This window comes from Symphalangus syndactylus, chromosome 11 (genome assembly GCF_028878055.3).
Source record: "Symphalangus syndactylus isolate Jambi chromosome 11, NHGRI_mSymSyn1-v2.1_pri, whole genome shotgun sequence".
NCBI classification, from domain to species: domain Eukaryota; kingdom Metazoa; phylum Chordata; class Mammalia; order Primates; family Hylobatidae; genus Symphalangus; species Symphalangus syndactylus.
The window spans coordinates 68,889,236-68,915,420 of NC_072433.2; the positions used below are offsets into that span (position 1 = coordinate 68,889,236).

The window sequence follows — 26,185 nt, forward strand, 5'->3', positions numbered from 1 at the left end:
AGTCTACAGAATAAAGTGCTAATGTAATGGTTATGAAAGAGATCTCAGTCAATATTCTCTTTCTCTGTAATATTACATTTTGCAGGTACCTTGCGTGTGTATATAGAGCAATAGACACTAAATTGGTCAGCCACCTGGAATATATGTTAAATGACACCAGTAAAGTTGTTCTTATTACTAAAATTGATTGGATTCCATTATGTTTTAATATCTCCCTAATTTAAATCTCTAGACTATGTAATACCTCTTGTCAAATGCTCCTGACATATAGACACCTGCTGCACAAGGAAGAATGCCATACATTAATCAACGAGTCAACTTAGCAAATCATCATTTTAGATTTTATAATTTTTTTTTGGAATTTCACACAGAACTCACGTTTCACCTCTGTAACCTAAAAATGTTTATGATAATTTAAACTAAATTCATTGCCATTTTATAGAACACATAGTATTGCATACAGGCAATTTTCCACTATCTGTGCCCCTGGAAGAGGCAGAGCCACAGATGACTTAAAACACAATTCTAAAGCTCTTTTAAGGCTAATCCAAATCACTGGTATTTGACTTAAGATGCATTTTGTTTTTTAACTTCTTCACTGCATTTTGCTTAGGCTTATATTAAATTATTTTGTGGCCCCAAAGCTTGACAGATATCAGGGCTGAGGGTGCTTGGAATTAAAAGTGGGAAATTAAATTACCGGTAATTGAAAGTTGACCATTTAAAATGTGCTTATAAACCCGTCATCAGGAGGATTCTCTAAGAACTGTATACAAGAGGCTGCTGTTTCTTCAATGGATTTCGACCAGCCACCAAGATTTCCAGCAAAGTAAGGAAGGATGCTAGCAGACATATGGTTAAAGTAAGATACCTGTTTCAAAAAGAAAGCACAATATTTTAATTTCTTATTGACTTGGAGCTTTTTCAAGAAAGGATCTGAGTCTTGCTGGTGTAGGGGAGGCTAAGACCCTAATCTTCTGGGGGACCTTCTGGAATAGATGATCTGAAAGGATGACCTTAGGATTCCCATAGTGTGGACACAAATTACATGATTACAATTAATTAGGACACCTGGATAAATCAAGAGATTTTTCTCTATCTGGCAGAGCCAATTAATCTGCAGATGTTTCAGCAAACTTACAATGCATGAATTGCTGTCAATAGCATGGATGAGAAATCCGGCACATATGATTTCACTTCTGATGTACTGTGGAGACGGGGGGACCGATGGCAAAATGACCGACTTCACTGCCACTGTGTAAGTGTTACTGAAAGAAAACATTTTCTAAGCTCTTGTGAGAAATACAGAATAGTTGTTAGAAAATAAATCCCTATAGTTAACCCAATTTATTTATACAGGTAGAAGTGAAACTATGAAGGCCTAGATCTTCTAGAAGAGTGATCTCATCAGAAAACACTCTACAGGCTACATTCAAGGTAGGAAATAGTGTTTTCTGCCTTAGAATTGCATATACAATGCTTTGTGTAACTCCATGAAACGAGTCAACCACCAAACTGAAGTTTTATTGTGCCCAACAGGGTTGTAATTTCAGCCTCCTTTCCTTTTTAAATTAAGAAACAGGCCAGGTGCAGTGGCTCACGCCAGTAATCCCAACACTTTGAGAGGCTGAGGCAGGCAGATCACCTGAGGTCAGGAGTTCGAGACCAGCCTGACCAACATGGAGAAACTCCGTCTCTACTAAAAATATAAAATCAGCTGAGCATGGTGGTACATGCCTGTAATCCCAGCTACTTGGGAGGCTGAGGCAGGAGAATCGTTTGAACCCGGGAGGCAGAAGTTGCAGTGAGCTGAGATTGTGCCATTGCACTCCAGCCTGGGCAACACACCATCTAAAATAATAATAATAAAAACAATACCCATTATTGTTAAAAGAAAAACTCTCAACAATAGAGAACCCTGTAGGCTACAAAATAAAAATCTTCCTCCAGTCCAATTGCGCTCCCACACTATTCTCTACCCTAGAAGTGACCACTCTTAACATTTTACTGTATAGCCCTCTAGACTTTTTAAAATAAATGTATAAGAATGACATTTACATAAGCAAATGCACACAAAATTTTTTACATAAATATCATTTCACAAATTTCGACTACAATTTGATTTTTCATTTAGCAATGAATCTTTGGAGGTGTTTCTCTATCAGTCCCACTATAGCTCCTTCATCCTTTTTAATGATGGTACAATACTTTGTAGTATGGCTCTACCATAATTTATAAGATGGATTTTCCATTTGTTTCTAATATCTTTTGACATAATAAATGATACAACACTGAACATCTGTTAATACTTATATGTGTGTGGGATTATTTGGGACACTTTCTCTTAGAAGCTAGCTGCCATGCTCTGAGCAGTTCAATGTACATGGAAAAATCATGTCTGGATACTCTGATTGACAGCCCTAGCTGACAGCCAGCCATGGTGGGTGTCTAGCATAGTCAAGCCTTGGTGAATTCTAAACCAATTCCTGATGTCTTATTTGGCTTCCACTGCATTTTTACTAATCATGGTATGTTTCAAAGGTTTACTGAATACCAGCTTTACATCTACATAGGAAAAGGAACTACTTTAGGATTCTTGCATTGTACTTTGCAAACAGCTGGCACTTAGTAGATAACTGTTAATCTTTAAAATAATCGTTAAAGATTCATCTAGGTATAATTCAAATAAACATAATTCAAGAGCAGAAATATCTACACAGACTGCATTATTTTCACATCAACTTTTAATTTCTATCCTATACTATGAAATATTAATAGAACACTTGGACTGTATATACTCACCCATCTTTGAGAGGTTTTCTTCGTGATACGAGTACTACCAAGTCTTTGGGTTTGTCATCATTCAGTATAGGACAGGTGATGTGATACAGCTGATCATCTTCACTCACCCAGTCTATGACTTCACAGGACCTGTGTATATAGAACAGTGAAAAGCAGGTATGCTTTCTACCTGCTAAGGCATTCACTTCCCTTATTTGCTTACATAATCTCATTATTTGTATCCATATTTGCCCCTTCAGCTCACCTAATCATCCCCCTAAAAGCCAGCATTATTGCTCAAGTCTGCCTTTAGAAGAGCTCTTTGAGGCTAGGCACAGTGGCTCATGCCTGTAATCCTAACACCTTGGGAGTTTGAGGTGGGAGGATCACTTGAGGCCAGGAGTTCAGGACTAGCCTGGGCAAAATCTTGCAAAACCCTATCTGTACAAAAAATTTTTTTAAAAATTATTTGGGCGTGGTGGTGCATGCCTGTAGTCCCAGCTACTCGAGAGGTTGAGGTGGGAATATCACTTGAGCCTGAGAGGTTGAGGCTGCAGTGATCCATGATTGTGCCACTGCAGTCCAGCTTAGGTGACACAGTGAGATCTTATCTCAAAAAAAAAAAAAAAGCCACAACAAACAAACAAAAAATGCAAGAGCTCTTTGATCAGAAGGAATAATTCTGCAAGTGATAGAGGATGGTGGCCATCTGACTTCAAGTTCATAATTCTCAATACTTCAGTGAAAGGCATTGAGCTGTTTTACACAAAATTATTTTTCTCCAGGATCAAGTAAAAACATTGTGAGGACTAGTAAATCACATAGTCAGTCCAAGAAGGATTGTTTATATAGATAAAGAAATGTGGTATATTGGAAACTGCACTAGCTTTGGAGTCACACAACTTTCTTTTGACTCCCAGATTGCCACTTACTCGCTACATAAGTTGCGTTAGGCAAGTCATTTGATTTTTTCTTCTATAAAATTCAGATAATGATACGTGGGGTTACTGCAAGGATTCAGTGAAAACACCTGGCATAGTACCTGAATCATAGTACATGTACAAGAAAAGTTAGTTGGATTAGAATTCATTCATTCATTCCCCCATTTGTTCAACTTCAATTTGGCTGGAATGTCAAGTGACATAGAGAATAGTGGGAGAAACATTTTTAAAGCATAACACCAAAGTTTACGCACTGTTATTCCTAAAAGCTTGTACTGGTAGAGTATCTACTAAATTGATGCAAGAAAATTGAGAAGTGTTCCTCTTCTCTCAGAATGATTTATTATGATAGCATTAACCACGATGTATCATTCTGATACGGGAGGTGGGCAGGGAAGTGTTGGCTAGGGAAGGGCAGGGTCCCTGGTGAGGGCTCCACCCTTGGGCCTGTGCCCACGGACCTAAATGAGGACAGGCATTTCTGTTTTCACACCCCAAAAGTTACCTTTTGGCCCACCACACCCCACATCCTGTGCCCATAAAAAACCCGAGACCCTAGCGGGCTGGATGTTGAGAGGAACAGAGGAGCACACCGCCAGACACCAGCAGATGCTGGCAGACCATCGATGGTGAAAAGACGTGGAATTCAGTCAGCGGTGGTCAGAGAAGAGTCTGATGGCTGCGCAGCCTGACTCCAGAAGAAGACCACCTTCCCACTCCATCCTCCTTCTGGCTCCCCATCCATCTTGCTAAAAGCAACTTCCACCACTCAATAAAACCTTGCATCCATCCTCTAAGGCCACGCGTGAGTCGTTTTTTCCTGTACACTAAGGCAAGAATCCAGGATACAGAAAGCCCTCTGTTCTTGCAATAAGGCAGAAAGTCTAATCGAGCTGATTAACACAGGCTGCCTGCAGACAGCAAAACTGAAAGAGTGCATCGTAACACACACCCACTGGGGCTTCAGGAGCCATAAACACTCAACCCTAGATGCTGCCGTGGGGTTGGAGCCCAAAAACACTCCGGAGCCCAAAAACACTCCTCACGACTTAAGCGTCTGCATGATCCCTCTAGGGGTTTGAGCAGCACGGAAGAAACATGCCACACCCCTGTCGCAGGCGCTATGAGGAGGATAAGGGAACTCCTCCCATTTCAACTCTAGCATCTGTGCAAATGTAACACATGACCTCAGAGATGTTTCACTTTAGTGGCATTAAATCATCTATTACATGGTATTTCTAAATCTCCATCACAGTGAGTTTTAGAAAATTTAAAGATGAGCCTCTATCTTGTCAAGATTAGGAAACGCTTAATAGGAAGCCCATCTCATCAACCCTTCCGTGTCAACAAGGTGGGCCATGAAGCCCTGTGGGGTGCTATAGCCAAGGTGGCTGGGCCACAGTGCAGCTGGTCTCTGTCAGTGCAGTTGGCAGGGTGCACAGCTCTGTACTGTGTTCCAGGAAAGGGCCGGGCAGTGGACGAGATTGGATTAGGGATGCAGGAGACAGGGAGTGGCAGGAGTAGGAGATGTATGCTAATAGGAGCAGGGACATCATCAGGACGGGGAGCAGGAAGGTATGCCTTTCACCTCAGGGCTCACACAGCTTGCTCTCTTAGCTTCTCACCAGGGAGGGTTGCTTCACAGAAAAGTAAGGAACTGCCAATGAAATATTGAGGGTAGGCAGGACAATTGGATTATCACTTCCTCAAGAGCAATGAGGTTGCATATTAAAGTAGAAGAGTGGCCGGGCGCGGTGGCTCACGCTTGTAATCCCAGCACTTTGGGAGGCCGAGGCGGGCGGATCACAAGGTCAGGAGATCGAGACCACGGTGAAACCCCGTCTCTACTAAAAATACAAAAAAATTAGCCGGGCGTGGTGGCGGGCGCCTGTAGTCCCAGCTACTCGGAGAGGCTGAGACAGGAGAATGGCGTGAACCCGGGAGGCGGAGCTTGCAGTGAGCCGAGACTGCGCCACTGCACTCCAGCCTTGGTGACAGAGCGAGACTCCGTCTCCAAAAAAAAAAAAAAAAAAAAAGTAGAAGAGTGTAGAATTCAGAGCATGACAGACTTGGGTTCCAATTTGGGTTCCATCACTTTATTGCCTGTGCAATCTTGGCAAGTCTCAGAACCTCTTAAATGGAAATAATATTGACCTTGAAGTTACTGGTAGAATTACAATAGATGTGGGTAAGGCAGGTCAACTCAATATAGATGACAAGTGAGTATAATTTTTGTTTTGTGTCTCTCAATATCACCTGATGCAGTATTCTGTCCAGAGCAAACTTTATTTTTATTCTAATTTTTGACAGGGTCTCCTGTGTCGCCCAGGCTAGAGTGCAGTGGTGTGATCTTGGCTCATTGTAGCCTTGACCTCCCAGACTCATGCAATCCTCCTGCCTGGGTCTCCCGGGTAGCTAGGACTACAAACATGCACCACCATGTCCAGCTAATTTTTGTGTATTTTATAGAGGTGGGCTTTCACCATGCTGCCCAGGCTGGTCTTGAACTCCCGGACTCAACTATCCACCTGCCTCAGCCTCCCAAAGTGCTATGCCGGGTCAAACTTTTAAAAATACTCTTTAAACAATGGGTCACACATTGGACGATGGAGATGGACTGCAATATGGAGATAATCTTTTACATTATGTCAAGGTTGATTGAGAAAAATTTTTAAATTTGTTCTTACACACAATGGGGGTCCCACAACGGTCGCTTTGTAAAGTCAGACAAGAGACGATAAGCCAAATGTGCTGGACTTCCCACGTGCTTTTCAACCCAAACAGATAAAACATCATGCTCTTCCAGAGTATATATTTTTATCTAAAAGACAACAAAAAAATTAAATTACAAAAGAAAACTGATGCTTTTACTTTAGAAACCATATGCATATATATATGTAGTCATAGACCAATTGCACTAACTAAGGCATCTTATTTCCTGGATGAAATTGAAGCCCCATGGCAATTTCTCTACTGGGATGTCTAGAGGTCTGTCCAGGATGCTGTAGTCCCACGTCCTCTAAAGAATATGTGACTTGAGAGCAGGCTATTTAATTATTGCACAACAGTTTTATTTTTTCTCATAAAATGTAAAAACCTAGGCCTTTCTCTCCTTGTCTCTTCGTGATGTTTCCCTGCCTCTACTGAGGAAAAAAAGAAAATATCACCAGACTGCTAGGCAGGTCAGCACCTCATCTCCCTCAAAAGAGCAGAGTCAAGGCTATAGCTTAGGACACTTTCCCAGGATGTCAGGCGTGTCTTCAAGTGGGCCAAGGGGATCCAGGAACTCAGTCAACCACCTCTAGGACCATCTCAGCCTCTCAGAAGGGCCCCTGGAGCGCCATATTTCCTCAGCACGAAGCCCCTTTCGTTTCTGAATCACAGTGGCTGGATCATCCTTCTGAAAGGCCAGTTCCTGGTTTCCTATTGCACATTATTCCTTAGGTAAGAGGAGGCATGTCTGGGGGAGCCATTTGACATATACTTAAGCGTGAATGCATCCCTTGCTACTCTGAGCTTTTCTTCTACTGTGTTTTTGACAATAATCGGAGATGTGTGTTCAGCTAAGAACACACATCCTTCCCGTTTTCTTTATCTCTTTCAGGGTACTTTGAAGTTAGTGTTGAAATTTGCTACCTTATAACCATTCCCATGGCAACAAGCCATGAGAAAACCAACAAATATGGGGTTAGGACTTCACTGCAGGAATCAAGCAGATGGAAAAAATCAGGCTGTAAAGGAGAAGGCTTTATTTAAACATAAATATCATCAATTAGAGAATGAAAAAATGAGAAATTAACTACAAGATGCTCAGAAAGGAAACAAGCGATTATTTGCTTACACCATTTAACCTCTCCAATTGAACTTGGTTCCAAGCCTCCCTTTAAATCCAGCCTGCAAAGGAAGACGTGATTGAGGCTGGGAGCACTTATCAAACACCAAGAAAACTACGGATGGGGCTCCAGGTGGCTGGTGAGACACACCCTACTTAGCATGAGCATGCCTAACTTTGCCCCCAGCACAGGGGGAGTTGAAGGAGGTTCATTGGTGTATATCCAGAGACATCATCAGATTTATCAGTCATCCAGTTGGTGGTTGGTAGGCAAGTGGCTCTAGGATGGCCTGCTGGGGCTCTGCAATCTCAGAGGAGCTGAGGGCAGGTGGCCAGGGTAAATTCCATAGTGCCAGTCCTATTCTGCCCTTGGGACAGCCATGCTCCCTTCTGGTGGAACGAGATCGAGTGGGATGCAATATTGTGCTGAGCACTTATTAAGAGTTGAATTATGTCTCTACCCTTCCACCTCCAAATTCATATGCTGTAGTCCCAACCTCCTGTACCTCAGAATCTGACCTTATATTGGAAATGGGGCTCTTGCAGATGTAATTAGTCAAGATGAGGTTGTACTGTGGTAGGATGGGCCCCTAATCCAATATGACTGGCATCCTTATTAAAAAGGGACATTGGACATAGACATGCTTATAGGGAGAACACATGTGATGACAAGAGTGGAGATCCGGTGATGTTTCTATAAGCCAAGGAATGCCGAAGACTGCCAGAAAATCACCAGAAGCTAGGAGACAAGCATGGAACAGACTGCCCCTCACAGGCTCAGGAAGAAGCAACCTTGCTGACATCTTGGTCTCAGACTACCAGCTTCCAGTATTGTGAGACAATAGATTTCTACTGTGTCCACTACCCAGTTTGTGGTCCTCTGTTATAGCAGCCATAGGAAACTAATACAGCACTTTTCTGGGGGGCTGCTCCCCAGGTTGCAGTCACATGCTTCTTCTTCCTATCCTGGAGCCAAACCAAACATCAAGCTAAGTTGTAACCACTCCTGAATTCTGCCCTTACAGAGCTCACTCGACTTATCCAATGTCAGGCGCAGTGCTGGATGAGCAAATTCGATTTTGATCTTGCCCCTAGAAGGTGAGGGCAGCAGAAAGTCCCTGTTGCCCTGCTGTCTAAATCAATGATATTGATGCAAACAAAGCAGACAATGAAATGCGGTAGTTAGTTTTGGTTCTCTTTAAACCCTGCTAAGAAAGGCCAGCTTTTGCTTAGTGAAAAAATTTTCCAGGAACAATTCTCCAAGAAAACGAATTACCTTTCACATTTGGGAATATAGAGATTCAATTTATTTATTTATTTGTAACCAACTGATATGGTTTGGATTTATGATTTCGACCAAATCTCATGTCGAATTGTAATCCCCAGTGTTGGAGTAGGGACCTGGTGGGACGTGACTGAATCATGGGAGTGGACTTCCGCCTTGCTGTTCTTGTGATAGTGAGTGAGTTCTCATGAGATCTGGTTGTTTGAAAGTGTGTGGCACCTTCCCCTCTCTCTTCCTTCTGCTCTAGCCATGTAGGACGTGCCTGCTTCCTCTTCACCTTCTGCCATGATTGTAAGTTTCCTGAGGCCTTCCCAGCCATGCTTCCTGTGCAGCCTGTGGAACTGTGGGCCAATTAAACCTCTTTTCTTTAACAATCACCCAGTCTCAGGTAGTTCTTTATAGCAATGTGAGGATGAACTAATACACCAACTCAAACGTTTTCTTTATCATTTGATGGTTGGAGAATTTCATTCTATGAAATGAAGCTTAAAGCAAGCAGGCTCAAAATCTGCTGGAGCTTGTTAACATTTTATTAGTGATATCATTGTTTTCATTCTAATAAGATTCTTTTTGAATTTGAATTTAATGTCTTATACAAATAGTATATGAGGGCTTGCAATCCCAACAATTTGGGAGGCTGAGGTGGGCAGATCACCTGAGGTCAGGAGTTTGAGACCAACCTGGCCAACATGGTGAAACTTTGTCTCTACTGAAAACACAAAAATTATCCAGGGGTGGTGGCACATGCCTGTAGTCCCAGCTACTTAGGAGGCTGAGGCACGAGAATCCCTGGAACTCGGGAGGGGGAGTTGCAGTGAACCGAGATCACGCACTGCACTCCAACCTGGACAACAGAGTGAGACTCTGTCTCAAAAAAACAAACAGTACAAGAGGAAACAACTAAAAATTTGAGAATTTTTGTACCATCTATTGACAAATATGTTATGGAGACTACACTGTGGGAAAGAGGGCAAAAGTGGTTTTTACAGAAGCCTAGGGGAGCCTTCATTTTCCTTGGAGGTATCTGGAGATGATCACGGGGGCCAAGCGGGTGGGGGTCGGAAGGGCGGAGCTCTGGGCCCAGCCCCTCCCCCAGCTCCATGAGAATAGCTCCCCTCTGGTCTGTTTCCTATACTAGGGGTCTGTCCTGTGTAAAGGTTTTCAGGTGGTTCATGTCATTGTGGCTTTCACCATAATTTTCCCAGTACATCCCCAGGTCTCCCTTAAATAAAAAGTGAATCCTGTCAGGCCAGTCTCCTACTCAATGCTAATTTCCACCAGGAGAACTTGGCTTAAACTACCCACTGCCTAGAAAGCCCTATTTCTCCTTCAGCAATCCACTCCTGACACTGTCTTCAAGGAGGTAAGAGTGGCCTCCTCTCTGAAGTTCTCCCTATATAACTGTCTTCTCTTGGAATTGCCTGTAAGAGCTGACTTTTATGGTTTAAGCAGTATAATCTCTCACTTGTTAATAAACGACCTTATAATTATTCTTCAGCTGTTTCACATACCTGTGTGCTGTTTCCAAAATACACATTTTGCTCCTTGTATTACTACTACAATTAATTCTATCATTATACATGAAACATGAAATGAATTAAAACCATAAGCCCTATCCAATTTCATCACATATACTACAATCTTAGATTTTTACCATCTAATTTATATTGAAAACCTGGAAAAAACATGATTTTTTTTTTTTAGAGATGAAGTCATTTTATGTTGCCCAGGCTGGCCTCAAACTCCTAGGCTCAAGCAATCCTTCTACCTCAGATTCCCAAGTAGCTGGGACTACAAGTGGATGCTGTCAGACCCGGCTTTGAGGAAAGTATGATTCTTTTTTTTTTTTTTTTTTTTTTTTTTTGATATAGGGTCTCACTCTTGCCCAGGCTGGAGTGCAGCTGCACAATCTCAGCTCACTGCAACCTCCGCCTCCCAGGTTCAAGTGATTCTCGTGCCTAAGCCTCCCAAGCAGCTGAGATTACAGGTGCCCGCCATGATACCCAGCTAATTTTTTATTTTTAGTAGAGATGGGGTTTCACCATGTTGGTCAGGCTGGTCTTGAACTCCTGACCTCAAGTGATCCACCCACTTTGGCTTCCCAAAGTGCTGGGATTACAGGTGTGAGCCACCGCACCTGGCCAGAAAGTATGATTGTTTCTTGTTTTGTTTTTTTTGAGATGGAGTCTCACTCTGTTCCCAGGCTTGAGTGCAGTAGCACGATCTTGGCCCACTCCAACCTCTGCCGCCCAGGTTCAAGCAATTCTCCTGCCTCAGCCTCCCAAATAGCTGGGATTACAGGCGCCTGCCACTGCCCCTGTCTAATTTTTGTAGTTTTAGTAGAGACAGTGTTTCACCATCTTGGCCAGGCTGGTCTTGAACCCCTGACCTTGTGATCCACCTGCCTTGGCCTCCCAAAGTGTTGGGATTACAGGCATCAGCCACTGCACCTGGCCCAAAAGTATGATTCTTAACAGACAACTGTGTTGTAAGAATTATTGCACTAAAAGGTGACAGAAAAAATTAGAGTCATATTTTGAAATTAAAAACATATAAGCTGTAAAACGTGGGAGAGAAGAGGAGGAAAACTCTTCAAAAACATCTTTTATCAGATTTTTAAAATCAGATTTTTATCATAAGTATAATCTTTAAAGGAGAAATTCAAACTCAATGGAAATAACACAAGAATATTTCTTTATACAATATCCTCTAGTAACTATCTATATAAGAATGAAGAATTAATCATTGATAGCTCTCCCACAACACTAGTAAATTTATTTGGGTATGCTTTGGGCCACACCCTCCCAAAGAACTGAAGTTTTAATATATTCTACGACTTCACTAAATATGTTCTTTCAGTTCATTCCAGACATGAATTTGTTCTTCCCACTGCTGCTCATGAATGCTCAGATGCCAGCAATGATGAAAGAAGCAGGTTTTATAATAGTAATAGAAAACAAAGTAGTGAAGCATCTTTTACGAAAGATAAACAAATGCATTAGTTAAACCTGTGTTTCTGCATCACTGAACCAGGCAAAGACAGAAATTTAACTGGATCCACATGGGATAAGGAAGACCTCTAAAGGATTTAATAGTGAGGACAAAGAACTCATAAAAGGAAACAACCAAAAACAAAACATTCAGAAGAGGTCAAAGTCAGAGTTGAAAAGAATCAATGAAGTAGCATCTGAATTTACTTAGATTTTAAGGTAAAGTAACAATATAATTTATCGTCCAAACTGGAACACCAAGACACTGTTAATAATTACGATGAGACAACAGGTGTAAGCCAGAACTGTCCCAGGAAAATCAGGACATATGGTCATCCTATTTCATAGGCTGCTGCTTCACTGATGATGAAAATCAGTGCATACTGAAATATGAACGTAGCCAAAGTGCTGGCGTTAGTGAGCCTCTCTGAAGTGCCAGGCGCTCCTATGGTCTGGGTGTAGTGGTGAGCAGATCGGCCCTCAGGGAGCTTACAGTCTAGTTAGCGTGGGCATGAGCTTCCGAGGGTCTCCTAAAAAATCTCTGAAAATAGATAAAATTAAGATCCAAATGATGTATGTCTCTTTAAACCTGATGGCATGCAAAACACTGTAATAGGTCCTAAGAGAGATACAAAGAAGTCGAGACAAGGCCTCTTTCTTAAGAGGTTTATAATGTACTTAGGGAAAGAAGACCATGTGTAAAAAGTTAAATTTCCATGTGAGGCTTAAATATTAATTTGAGGTAGCTGTGGAAGAAATGTCACCAGATAGTGTATAATTAATTGACCAATTATTTATTTATTTATTTATTTATTTATTATTTTTACAGACAGAGTCTTGCTCTATTGCCCAGGCTGGAATGCAATGATGCGATCATAGCTCACTGGAGGCTGAAATGCCTGGGCTCAAGTGATCCTCCCACCTCAACCTCCTGGGTAGCTAAGACTACAAGTGTCTGCTACCACAGCCGGCTAATTTTTAAATTTTTTGTAGAGATGGGGTCTCGTTGTTTTGCCTGGGCTGGTATCAAACTCCCGGCCTCAAGGGATCCTCCTGCCTTGGCCTCCCAAAGTACTAGGATTACAGACATGAGCCAGCACACTCGGCCAAAAAAATTAATTTTAAAGAAGTCATGACAGTTACTAGAAAAAGTTCTTAAGTGTGGCAGGAGAGGCTTTATGGAGAAGCATCTGTCCTGATCTAGATCAGGTGGGATTTGGGTAGATGGAGAAGAGAAGGAGGGAGAGACAGGATGTGAGAACCTAAGCTCAGAGGTAGGAGAATGTTGGGTATATTTGAAGGACTCCAAATCAACCAGCTTGCAGAGACAGGGATGAAAAGATGGTTGCCTCTTAGAAACAGTTTCCTCAAAAGATTTTGTTACCTTCTTAAAAGCCGCAGTAGAAGCAGTAGAACCGCCACCACCACCACAGCTTTCATTTATGATGGGCAATGGATTATGCAAATACCTGGAAGTGTCCTACCTTTTCCACAGTGCTGGTAACCTCCCAACCCCTTTTGGCTGCCAGTTTTTTGAGGGCCTCCACATTGCTTTCACTCAGGGATGCCTAGAATAGAAATATTTTTAAAGCTATGTGTTCAATACATGGATGTGTGATCATATATTTTCTGCTTAAAAAATGGGCACTGTTGGAGGAGGTAGTGTTGAGTCCTAGTGATAATGTTGAGTTTAGAACTAAACTACAGGTCAGGTGAGGAGGCTCATGCCTGTAGTCCCAGCACTTTGGGAGGCCAAGGCAGGCAGATCACTTGAGGATAGGAGCTCGAGACCAGACTGGCCAACATGGTGAAACCCCATTTCTACTAAAAATACAAAAATTAGCCGGGTGTTGTAGTGCAAACCTGTAATCCCAGCTACTTGGAGGCTGAGGCAGAAGAATCGCTTGAACCCGCCACTGGGAGGTGGAGGTTGCAGTGAGCCAAGATTGCGCCACTGCACTCCAGCCTGGGCAACAGAGTGAGACTCTGTCTCAAAAAAAAAAAAAAAAAAAAAAAAAAAGCAAAAAAAAAAAAACGAACTAAGCTATAGCTAACATATAATTTTTATCTGGAACCCTTAATTTAGAATTCAGACAAAGTAACTGTATACTTAACAACTGGGTATCATTTTAGTATCATTTTAGTTGGTGTCCTGAGCAAAAACAGACTACCTTTCAGTATGACTGATAATCAATGTGTAATAAGTAAACTTGGATTTCTCTTTACATTTAATGGTTAAAAATATTTAAATGACTACTACTTTGTTATTGTTTTTATAAAAATGCAAGCTGGTGGGCACAAGTCACGGTACCAGATGGGACTGTGCCATGCTTCTGGAACATATCTGATGGCAGAGCATCCTGAGTCTGTAGTTTGGGAACTGTAAGAAGTCAAACAAGGCTAAGCTGCCAATCGGTAAGCAGTAACTGATAGCCTGGTTTTGTTTCATTTTGACGTCACTGGCTGATATAATCCACCTTTTCACATGGCCGGCATAAGCACAGTCCAGGCCAGTTAGGCAAGGGGATTTCCATTTTTGTAAAGATGAGACTTTTATATGAAGAGCTCCAAATCATAAAACATCACCTGCTTGCTGATATCCCAGTGTATGCAAAGTGGAACCTCTTCTTTGTGGGAAATAACATATTTCCTGGAAAAAAAATTAAAATATTAAATGACAGTTTTTTTTCTCTGCATTTAGCACACAAAAATAACCATAATACTTTCTTGGACTTCTATCAGCCATGGATATCAGTGGAACAACATGGAAGAACTATTTCCATAAGTCAGTAATCAGCCTTTGCAGCCAGGAAACATCAGACCTTCTCTTTTTCCATTATGTGGGAATAGAGACCCAGAGAGGGGCTCTTATATAATTTCTCAGATTAACAAAGACTCCATAAAATCATTACACCTTATGTTCCTTACCTGCCTAGGCGAATTCTCTTGCGTGCAATAGCTCCCCAATAGCGTCTAAAATCATCCTTCAATGAAAAACAAAGTAAAATCAATAAAATAAAATATCTACTATCTTAGTGCTATAATCCTTAGGTATCCTTCTCCTAAATCAGTCAAAAGGGCTAACTGAGATGTGGTGTCTCTCCATCAACTGACTTCATCAAGTCAGAGCCTCTGTGCTGAATCCACGAAGGGCAGTTGCACTGACAAAGGTGCAATCTTTGCAGTTTTTTTCAAAAGTGGAGATTATTGACATTCCTATTACCAGAATTATACTTAATTATCACTACAGAGTTTTTAGAAAAAATTAACATTGGCAATCAGGTAATTTCGGGATGAGGGAAAGATATGGTTTCCATGAACGTGGCACAGCATCAAGAGCTGGAGTTAAGGAAGTGAGAAAAGAGACCCAGAAACAGGACATAGAAGGTGACATCCTACCCACAGCAGTGTGTGGCCCGCTAGAGGTGAGGTCTTCGGGGCTTCCATCATTGGAACAAATGATCAGAGTGATCCGGGGGAAAAGGAAAAGAAAAAAGCCCACTTCACTTTGTGATGCTGAAAAGAGAGAAAACCAAAGGGAAAGAGCCAAAGAGGTTGTTGCCGGTGGGAGGAGATTCTGGGTAGAGCTCTCTATTCACAGGTCTGGCTATCGAATCTCGTGTGATAATAACTGACCTTTGAAATGGGTTGGACTCTGGGAAACATGATGAGATTTTCCTTTTCATCAGCAGCATTGTAAATGAGAAAAGCACTGTTGATGTGACGCCCTCGGCCCTCGGCCCATTCCTGACAGTCAAAGGCCTCCACGCGAACTCCAACTTCAACACTGTGAAGGGTGATGCAGGGCGGTGGGCAAAGAGACCTCGACTCATTAGGCCCTCCTTGCCCACTGCCGCCACCTCCTCCAATCAACAGGAGGATAAGGGCCTCGGTTTTCTTCTTTCTTATCAGCAAATCTGTGCAACTATTAAAATCCATTTTCAGGTCAATGGGCTGCTTTTTACAAGCCCCTAAGAGCATTTCCATTTTACTTCCCCACATTCAAGTGGGAAAAAGGCCAGGAAGGGCTTTATATGCATTCATGAAAATATTTTCGCAATGTGGGGGAGGGCTTAAATTATGCCAAAGTTAAGTTTTCTTCCCTAAAAACAATAATTCTGTAATTAAAAAATAATCAAACACTGAAATTAGACAGGAAATACAGATATTCTTTTTTACATTTAAAAAGAAAAAAATACTAAATCAAATCTTTTCATTGTGTACCAAGAATAATAAAAATAACTGGGAAGTGGTTTGGATTTCATGGTGGTAATACCAGGTCCATTATGAGTTGACTGACCGTCTAGTCACTGGGACTGAAAGGAAAAGTTAACAATTATGCAGGGATGACAGGTACAAACCAGGTCCAACTTGGGCCAGTTAGGACATACGGCCACCCTTGTAAGATAAAAACCAGTCCTTCACAATTTACTAATTGTGAGAAGGCCCCAAGCAGAACAAAGGGTTAAAAATGTGTTCATGGATTTTGAAAATTGCATGAAAAAAATGGAATTTCGTTAAAGTAGTTCCTATACTCACCTCCAGGCTGAAATTAAAAATTACATTTGTGCAAGTTTAAATTTCTTCATAGCAGCCTAAGGGCTCACTTTACCAGGTCTGAAATGTATTGTTGACAATGGCAGCGAAGACAAGACGATCTCCAACTGTAGATGGTCCCCGGAACTTAAACATATCTACAGACTTCAGAAAGGGATGTGCCCAACACAGGCGGCTGAGGAGACAAAAGGAGGGAGAGAGAAGAAAGCGATCACTCATTCATTCATTGAACAACTGCACAGACACGTCTTCAACCTATTTTCTAAATAAGCATTTCTTTAAACTTGACTGAAATAAATAACTGGATTATGTGTGTTTAGGGTAGGTCTGTAGGCTACCTGCCAATATCTTGGGAAATACCATGTCCCTGAGCAGTGGGGTCTTTATCCAGATGTTGATGCTTCTACTCCTTTGGTAACAGTCCTACTCGTCTCGTTTCCTGTGGAAGTCCCTTGGAACAACAAACCAATGCTTTTTGTTCTAATTTGAATTATAGTCATCCTGATAGCTCATGACTGTAGTCCCAAGAAGTTGTGATCCGGGTTGGAGTGGGGCCCAAGTGAGGGCAGGTGTCCTCACACAATTCCTCAGCTTTACAGTTAATCAAATTCACCCACAGATCAAAAGACAAGCTTTTCCCCCCCACAGAAAAATTACCTGGATTGCTACATAAAGCCTGAAAGCCTAGGAGATACACATTTTATAATTTTTGTATGTATGACATTTTGAAATAATTATATATAATATTTAATTTCAGAAAGTTACTTCCATAATTTTCTACAGTTTAGATTCCCAGTCATCATTCAATTACTCTGTGCCAACACCAAGTGAACAGATGCTGCCATAAGCCTTTACAATAGAACATGTTCAATTGCTTTACTGTCATTAAGAATGACAATCTCATTTTAAAAACAAGCTCGCTTATTTGTGCATAATTTTTAGAAAGGATGACTACAGGTTTCTAACTATAGTCATAACTATAGCTATATTAATAATAAAATTATTTTAATTTGAGGGAAATACAACCTTAAAATTTTTCAATGGTTATGAAAATTGTCAGAAGGGCAGATCCTATTCAAATGCATTTCCAGGGTACAGAGTGTTCCCTAAAGGGGCTCAATTACCTACATCTTTCCATTAAGAATAAAATAACCTTTTTGAAATTGAGGAGTCTTTAAAAGTATTCTAAATATTCTCTTCTTTCTTTTCCTATTTTTCAGATATTTCTTTGGCCATAATTATTTTTAACCAGCACCTTTAAAGGTCAGACCTAACTGTAAATTGTCTTTAAAAAGGTTTGTAACTAACTGACTTTATTTATTTACTTACTTATTTATAGAGAGGCTGGAGTGCAGTGGCGTGATCATAGCTCACTGTAGCTTTGAATCCCTGGGTTCAAGTGATCCTCCCACCTCTGCCTCCCAACTAGCCGGGACTATAGGTGCACACCACCACACCAGCAAAATTTTTTTTGTAGAGTCAGGGTCTTGCTATGTTGCCCAAGCTGGGCTTGAATTCCTGGCATCAAGCAATCTTCCTGTCTCGGCCTCCCAAAGTGCTGGGGTTATAGGTGTGAGCCACCATGCCCAACCTAGACTGATTATTTTTAAGTGTGAAGCCTGTCTTCTATTTCTGTTCTGCATTTACTTTGTCATAAGCTATCAAGACAATGAGTTGCAGTTTCATAAGATCAATATTCATAATTCAGAATAAAGTATTAAAGCTGTCATCTCATTTTTATTTTTGAAGCAAAATATTTAAACATTCACCTTCAAACAAAAGGACAGATTAATCCTAAAGTAAGCAAGTAAATGATTTAGAAATCATTATAAAAGGCAACATTTTCCTCAGTCCTTTCCTTGACTTCTTGACTAGCCCAAGAACTAGATCCCAGTCCCTTTCTATTTTCTCCTCACTGGTCCCAAAATCATATGCCAAAGGTCAAAACCAAGAACCTTGCAGAAATAGTAGCCACTGTCTCCATCCAAGCCATAATCTGGCCACCAAATGTATTTCCGTGATGGTTTGCATGGGGTGGGAGGACCAGTTCAATGCTCTGAACGGAGGTGCCCCTTGTGGAAACCGCTCCTTCCTCTTCATCAAAAATGAGATCTGAAAGGTGGATGTAAACATTAATGATGGTGGAGTTAACCACAGGCCCTGGGGCTCCAGCTTTTCCTTCCCGGCAGTACATTCAATTCAGATTTATGGAAAAATTAAAGTGTTCTCAAAGGCTTAAGACTGAGCAAATTGACAGGTTCTACAGAGTGACTCTTATCTTAATGGTGAATATTTGCAATGAATTGGGTTAAGATAATCAGAAAGGGCCTTTTAGAGATCGTATTCTAGCCTATAAAACAAGTCTATTGGAATTTTGACTAAAAGAATGGTTACCTTGAAACTTGAGTTGTTTGTGGTGGGGTAGGGACAGATCAGGACAGGAAGGGGCAGAAATGTTGGGGGTGATGGATATGTCATTATCTTGATTGTGGTGATGTTTTCAAAGGTGTAAACTTATGTCAAAACTTATCAAATTGTATGCTTTAAATATGGGCCATTCATTGTTTGTCAATTATATCACAATAAAGTTGTTAAAAATAAAGAATCTGAGCTACAAAGGACCAGAGACACCAGGAAGCTTGAAACACTACCTTCAGAATGGAAATGTGGCCTCCTGTGGAAACTGTTTGTAATGATTGCAGTCACAAGCAGGAAAGACACAATCTATTATACTTCTTCATGTCCTGCTCTCTTTTTTTTTTTTTAAGACAGTCTCACTCTGTCATCCAGGCTGGAGTGCAGTGGTGTGATCTCAGCTCACTGCAACCTCAGCCTCCCAGGTTCAAGCAATTCTCCTGCCTCAGCCTCCCGAGTAGCTGGGATTGCAGGTGCATGCCACCACGCCTGGCTAATTTTTGTATTTTCAGTAGAGATGGTTTTCACCATGTTGCCAGGCTGGTCTTGAACTCCTGACCTCAGGTGATCTGCCTGCCTCGGCCTCCCAAAGTGCTGGGAATACAGGTGTGAGCCACCGTGCCTAGCTTTCTGCTTCTTTTGAATCATATCTGCTCCATTTACTAACAAATTGGTTTTTACTCTTAACAATGGAAAAATCATTTACTCTGGCTGCAAAGCAGTAAAATGTATTCAATTATGCTTTTTGCATCACGAAGTGAACCACCAGCTAGGTTTCCATCTCACACGCTATTGTTGGGGAGGAGGGGGAAAGGATTTAGAAACTGGGGCACCATCCTGGCTGTACTGTCAGAGGCAGAGCTGAGCTTGCAGTGTGAGAGGGAAGACATGCCCAGCAACTCTTGGTGCTCTTGGCATAGTCACAGCTGGTGATCCAGAAGGGCAGTCATAGAAACCCTTAACTCCACTTCTTAATGTAATTTTGAGATTTATAATTAACTGATGATCTCTTTCATTTGTTCTTATTTCCAGTGATCGTTTCGGTCCCCAGCTTAAAACAACTCAGTAGCTACCCATTGTTCTCGTATAAAACCCCAAATCCTTCCCATGGCCTGCAAGCCCTGCCTTCCTGGTCTGGCCTCACTCTCCCTCTCCCTTTGCTCCAGCCATGCTGGTCTTTTTTCACTTCTTCTGAGGAAGTATTATCTCCAACAACAGGGCATTTGTCACATCCCTGCTGTCTACGGCAATCCCCCTGGCCACCACCACCTGTGTCTTCAATTTCACTCATACTCTGTGGCCCCTCCTTGGTCATCACTTCCTCAGGGGAGCCTTCTCTGACCTCCACAGCTCAGCCCCACCTTCAGGGTCTCTCTAAGGATCTTTCTTTCATGGCTATAGTTTTATGTTATTTGTGTGCCCTTTTATTATGTGACCCACTAGATCCTAAGCTTTTTGGTGCAGGGACTATGGATTTTTAAAATTCTCATATAATTCCTGAACATAGGTGCTCAATAAATATTTATTAAATGAAATGAATGAATAAACTTGGCTGATTTCCTTAACATTCATAGTCCTTACTGTCAACAGAATATTTTTAGGTAATAAAATAGTTGTACTGACACTTCTGTCTGCTGTTGATGAGAGTCCCCACTGGTCCCCATTTTTGCTTAGAAGTTATCAGACACTCAACTATTTCCAGTTTGTTGGGTGTGGAAGAGTATCTCACGTTGCTTATAATTTGCATTTTCCTGATACTAATGAGTTCCCACATCTTTTTACGTGTATATTAAGTATTCTTGTCACCTCTTCATGAAATGTCTCTTTATATCATTTGCTTCAAATATTGCTTGTCTCATTTCTGGAGAATTTTTTTGCATGTTAGACATTTCTCTCCATTCTCCATGTCTTCTAACCTCCCTTACATATTTCTCATTTCTTTGTCTATCTGGCTGCATTCTAGTTAACTCTTTCAGATCTATCTTCCAGTTCCTTGTCTTATCTGCTGTTTCATTCATTCACTGAGTTTCAAATTTTAATTATTATATATTCTTTTTTATAGAAATTGTCTTGTTTCTTGCATTCTTAAACCTTCTAGGTTACCTTTTCTGTTGTTGTTGTTCTTGCATTATACTCTTGATACTCTTTTATTTCTTAAAACATATTAAGCCTCTTCATCTTACTTGATAAATTCATTATCTGCTGTCTTTGTGGGCCTTGTTCAGACTTTGTGGGGCCTGGTGTCACTTCTAGATCTTGATGCCTTGCTTTATTTCTATCTTTTATGATTTTTCACTAGGATCTCATATTGCTTGGCTCTTTTTCTGTGGAAATTCTTGAGAGCTGGCTTTAAAGTCATTTCTTCACAAAGGAGCTGCATTTGCAGCTGCAGATCACCTGGGGTCCTACAACACAGCACCACTTTACACTAAAGTTTACTTGTTCTGTTTTAGCCCAGACAGGTCATGTGACTTCTGAGGATCCAAATCTGCATGAGGATGCACTTGTGATTGAATTCTCAAAGGGAGAGAATTTTTTTTCCCATTCCACCTAAGGCTAAGGCTCTCTGGAGGGTGAAATTTTTCTAGTTGACTCACTGAGGGAATCACCTTTTGGAGGTTCCAGCACCAAGGAAAGTTCCCTGATCCAACCTTCTCCCTCACATGGGCCCCTGGTTTTGTCTCCTGAGCCCAAGCAGGCCCATTACACACAAGCTGTATGTCCTCAGGCACCTGCTGGGTCCTCCAGAACAAATGCCAGCCCCAGTGCTTCCTTGCACTGCGGCATTTGTGTTTTCTCACCATTTCTGGACTTCAAAGTTTTCTCTTATTTTTCTGCCTGCTGAGATGTGTTTGCAAAGATGTTTGTAAATATTTTTCCAGAAATTTTTGGTTTTACCCAACAATGAATCCACTATATTGCTAGAATCAAAATGGAATCACTTTCTAAAGTGATCTTTAAAAGAAATACACAATCTTAATCCCTTTCAATTTCTCTCTCTTTCTAAAATTGATTTTATTAGAAGATATTTTATACATATCCCAAACTAGTATTGATTGAGGTTGTTTTCAGGCTAATGTTGCTTACTCAAATGGTACATTTTTTGTTTAAAATAAATTAATACAATCACCTGACTTCAAATTATGCTACAGAGCTGTAGTAAGCAAAACAGCCAGGCACTGGCATAAAAACAGACACCTAGACCAATGGAACAGAACTGGGAACCCAGAAACAGATTCACACACCCACAGTAAACTCATATTTGACAAAGGTGCCAAGAACTACATTGGGGAAAGACTATCTCTTCAATAAATGGTGCTGGGAAAACTGGATACTCATATGCAGAAGAATGAAACTAGACCACTATCTCTTACCATACACAAAAATCAAATCGAAATGGATTAAAGGCTTAAATCTAAGACCTCAAACTATAAAACCATTACAGGAAAACATCGGGGAAACTCTCCAGGACATTGGTCTGGACAAAAATTTATTGAGCAGTACCCCACAAGCACAGGTAACCAAAGGAAAAATCAACAAACGGAATCACATCAAGTTAAAAAGCATCTGCACAGCAAAGAAAACAATCAACAAAGTGAAGAGACAACCCACAGAATGGGAGAAAATATTTGAAAGCTATCCATCTGATAAGCGATTAATAACCAGAATATATAAGGAGCTTAAACAGCTCTATAGGAAAAAAATCTAATAATCTGATTAAAAAATGGGCCAAAGATTTGAATAGACATTTCTCAAAAGAAGACATGCAAATGGCAAACAGGCATATAAAAAGGTATCGACATCACTGATCATCAGAGAGATGCAAATCAAAACTACAATGAGATATCATCTCACCCCAGTTAAAATGCCTTTTATCCCAAAGACAGGCAATAACCAGTGCTGGTAAGGATGTGGAGAAAAGGGAACCTTCATACACTGTTGGTGGGAATGTAAATTAGTACAACCCCTATGAAGAACAGTTTGGAGGTTCCTCAAAAAACTGAAAACAGAACTACCATCAGATCCAGCAATCCCATTGCTGGGTATACACCCAAAAGAAAGGAAATCAGGATACTGAAGAGATATATACACTCCCACGTTTGTTGCAGCCCTGTTCACAATAGCTAAAATTTGGAAGCAACCTAAGTGTCTATCAACAGATGAATGAATAGAGAAAATGTAATACATATACACAACAGAATACTATTCAAGCATAAAAAAGAATGAGATCCTGTCATCCGCAACAACATGGATGGAACTGGAGATCATTATAAGTGAAAAAAGGCACAGAAAGACAAACATCACATGTTTTCACTTATTTGTGGGAGCTAAAAATCAAAACAATTGAACTCATGGAGATAGCAGAGGCATGCTTATGAAAGGCTGGGAAGGGTAGTGGGAGGGTGGGGATGGTTAATGGGTACAAAAATATAGTTAGAAAGAATGAATAAGACCTAGTATTTGACAGCACAACAGGGTGACTACAGTCAATAATAATTTAATTATATATTTAAAAATAACGAGTATCATTGGATTGTTTGTCACACTTGAAGGAGTGGATACCCCATTTTACATGATGTGATTATTGCACATTCATATGCTTGTATCACAATATTTCATGTATCCCATAAATATATACACCTACTATGTACCCACAAAAATTGAAGTGTGTGTGATAGTGATGGTCTCTGAAGGTGGGAAGTCAGATGGTAGGCAGACTTACTTTTTAACTATATGTCTTTTTATGCGTTTTACATTTTTTACCCCGTGCATGTACTATCTCTTTAAAAATAGTTTTAAAATAATTATAAAATAAAAAATTAAGAGAAGTCCTTATGAGAGACATTGTAAAGACTCAAATATAAAGCAGCTCCCTTCTTTTCTGAGGGATAACTTTAAAGAGAAACCACCTACTTCCTATGAAGACACATACAGTATATACTGAAACCTGTAGAGGGAGGTGCTAGGTGAGGTTATACGCGCACCAGCATCAGCTATGATACATATGCAGAAATATATTGAGTTAGATGACTTTGGTGCAGAAGTTTGCTTATTTGGAGTTAATTTACAACCAATGAAAAAATAGGGTTTTCTCAGGTTCAGAGAGCAATTCAGGCTCGCAGTTCTGGTTTGGGTTAAGTAAACAGAACTGACCCTTTCTGCTGGCTTTGAGTGATCAAGTTCAATATGTGTACTTTGGATGTTCTTAACGTACTGTGTCATCATCCTGCTTTGACAACTGTACATTCACTCTACACTTGTAGATCAGGAACTTTGACCTGAATTGAGGTCATGCTAGCCCTAGTTTTCTTTCTGCATATCCAGAAAATTAACCATGATAATGCTCTTAAGATCTGGTTTTCTTACTCAAAAATTATAATTAAAATGCTTTCAAATTTTAAGTTTTTCCCCTATATGTCAAGCTTGCAAATAATGATCCAGTAGTATTTCTGAGATGTGCGCGCTTATACACATCCCAGAAATATCCTGCTTTTACAAAACCAATCTCATCTCTTTTCTTTTCTTCTGAAAGGATATGATCTGGATTCAATGTTCTGACTGTTCTAATAATATGCATTTTCATCATACAACATCTTGAAAAATATTCCAATCTTTTATGTTTGATATTTATAACCAACACAAACCCATGGTTTTCTAAAAACATGGTACAAGAACAGAGATGATCTGGTTCTCTTCTTTTAGAACACACACCGTCCTGTCAAAAACCAACTCCATCAGATCTAAGGAGCAGCAGGTGGAGAAATCACACACTACATAGCAGCTTTAAATGTCAGAGTCTGGCTCTTACATTCTTTAAGATGAATTGCTTTTAAGTTCTCTGGCACCTTTGCTGGCATGGAAGTTAGTAAAATTTCCAAAAACAAAATCAGATCAATGGAATTAGGTTAAAAGTTGTTTTATGCGAAAGGATGTAGAATAATCTAAGTTAGGGCAGATTAAACAAAGCAGATGATAAAAGAAGACTTTGAAAAAATCCATAATTTGAAATTGAACTATGAACTAGACATGTAGATGTAGATCTAATCTGGCCAACTTTGTAACACACTGAAACTCAAGTCAATTGCAATCGTTTTATCTCTATATTTGAATGACTGTCATGTGTGCCTGTGACTAGTTTAGACTATCTCCAGTACTCAAAGTACTGTTAGTGTTGTGCAGACAAATTGTCTGCTGCTGATTTCACTTATTAGTGCAATTTGTACAACACCAGAAGAAGCCAGTGCAGCCACCCATGTTTACCTGGCTCATGTTACCTTGAGGGGGGTGTGAAGACAGCTTCAGTCACCGTCCTAGCAACCCTTCCCAATAGACGAACCCTCGCAAGGGAGCTCAGGGTAGCAGAGATCCCCATTCCTCCAAGACAAAAACATGACAACAATTTCCCAGTGTCTAAAGTACAGATTTGACATGAATCATCTCTTTCTTTTATAATTAACTTCTTACTCAATAATTATTTTTATCAATTATCTCTTTTTTTTTTTTTTTTGAGTCAGAATCTGGCTCTGTGGCCTAGGCCGGACTGCAGTGGTGCAGTTTCGGTTCACTGTAAACTCCGCCTCTTGGGTTCAAGCAATTCTCTTGCCTCAGCCTCCCAAGTAGCTGGGATTATAGGAGTGCACCACCATGCCCGGCTAATTTTTGTAATTTTAGTAGAGACAGGGTTTCACCACGGTCTCGAATTGATCTCAAGTGATCTACCTGCCTCGGCCTCCCAAAGTGCTGAGATTATAGGCATGAGCCACCGCCAAGCCTCATCAATCATCTTGATCAGCCTGGAACCATGACCAAATTTCTCCTAGCTTGAGAAACAATGCCCCTTGACTTTGAGGGTCTCCTGTAGCTCCAGGCTATTTCCTTCACCCTTTACAGCATAGCTCCTGTGAAGCATCTGTCTTTAACTGTTGGCTCTAATTCCTCCTGTGGAGGGGACCTCTCAAACAATAATAGAAATGACAGCACTTTCTGCATGCCTGACACTTTCTATATTAACTCATTTAATGCTCCCATAAACCCATTATGGAAGTACCTTTATTATTCCCATTTTACAGTTCTCGTTTTGTTTATTATTTACCTTGCCTCAGCAAGCTGAGAAAAGCAAAGTCTGAGGCTTTGGTTATAGACCTGTTACAGTACTATTCAGCATAACACAGAAGGAGATCCTGTCATTTGCAACAACATGGATGGAACTGAGGTCATTATGTCAAGCAAAAGAAGTAAGGCACAGAAAGACAAACATCACATGTACTTACCTATTTGTGGAATCTAAAAATAAAAACGATTGAACTCACAAAGATAGAGAGCAGAAGGATGGTTCTGCAAAGTCAGAGGACTTGGTTACAGACTTGGATAAGAAAAGTACTGG

General features: G+C 40.7%; 1 protein-coding gene across 1 annotated transcript in view; it reads right to left on the minus strand.

The window, feature by feature from the left end:
- Window positions 1-319: 319 nt before the first annotated feature.
- The window catches only part of ACOT12 (acyl-CoA thioesterase 12), a 64,570-nt gene continuing 38,704 nt past the window's right edge, over window positions 320-26,185 (minus strand). The window contains exons 6-15 of the mRNA XM_055298729.1: window positions 18,342-18,498; window positions 16,442-16,561; window positions 15,466-15,616; window positions 14,758-14,813; window positions 14,416-14,479; window positions 13,314-13,397; window positions 6,410-6,543; window positions 2,803-2,931; window positions 1,142-1,268; window positions 320-871 (exon numbers count right to left, since the gene is read on the minus strand). Coding sequence (XP_055154704.1) covers window positions 722-871; window positions 1,142-1,268; window positions 2,803-2,931; window positions 6,410-6,543; window positions 13,314-13,397; window positions 14,416-14,479; window positions 14,758-14,813; window positions 15,466-15,616; window positions 16,442-16,561; window positions 18,342-18,498 — 1,172 coding nt within the window. The 3' untranslated portion in view covers window positions 320-721. The remainder of the gene's footprint in view (window positions 872-1,141; window positions 1,269-2,802; window positions 2,932-6,409; window positions 6,544-13,313; window positions 13,398-14,415; window positions 14,480-14,757; window positions 14,814-15,465; window positions 15,617-16,441; window positions 16,562-18,341; window positions 18,499-26,185) is intronic.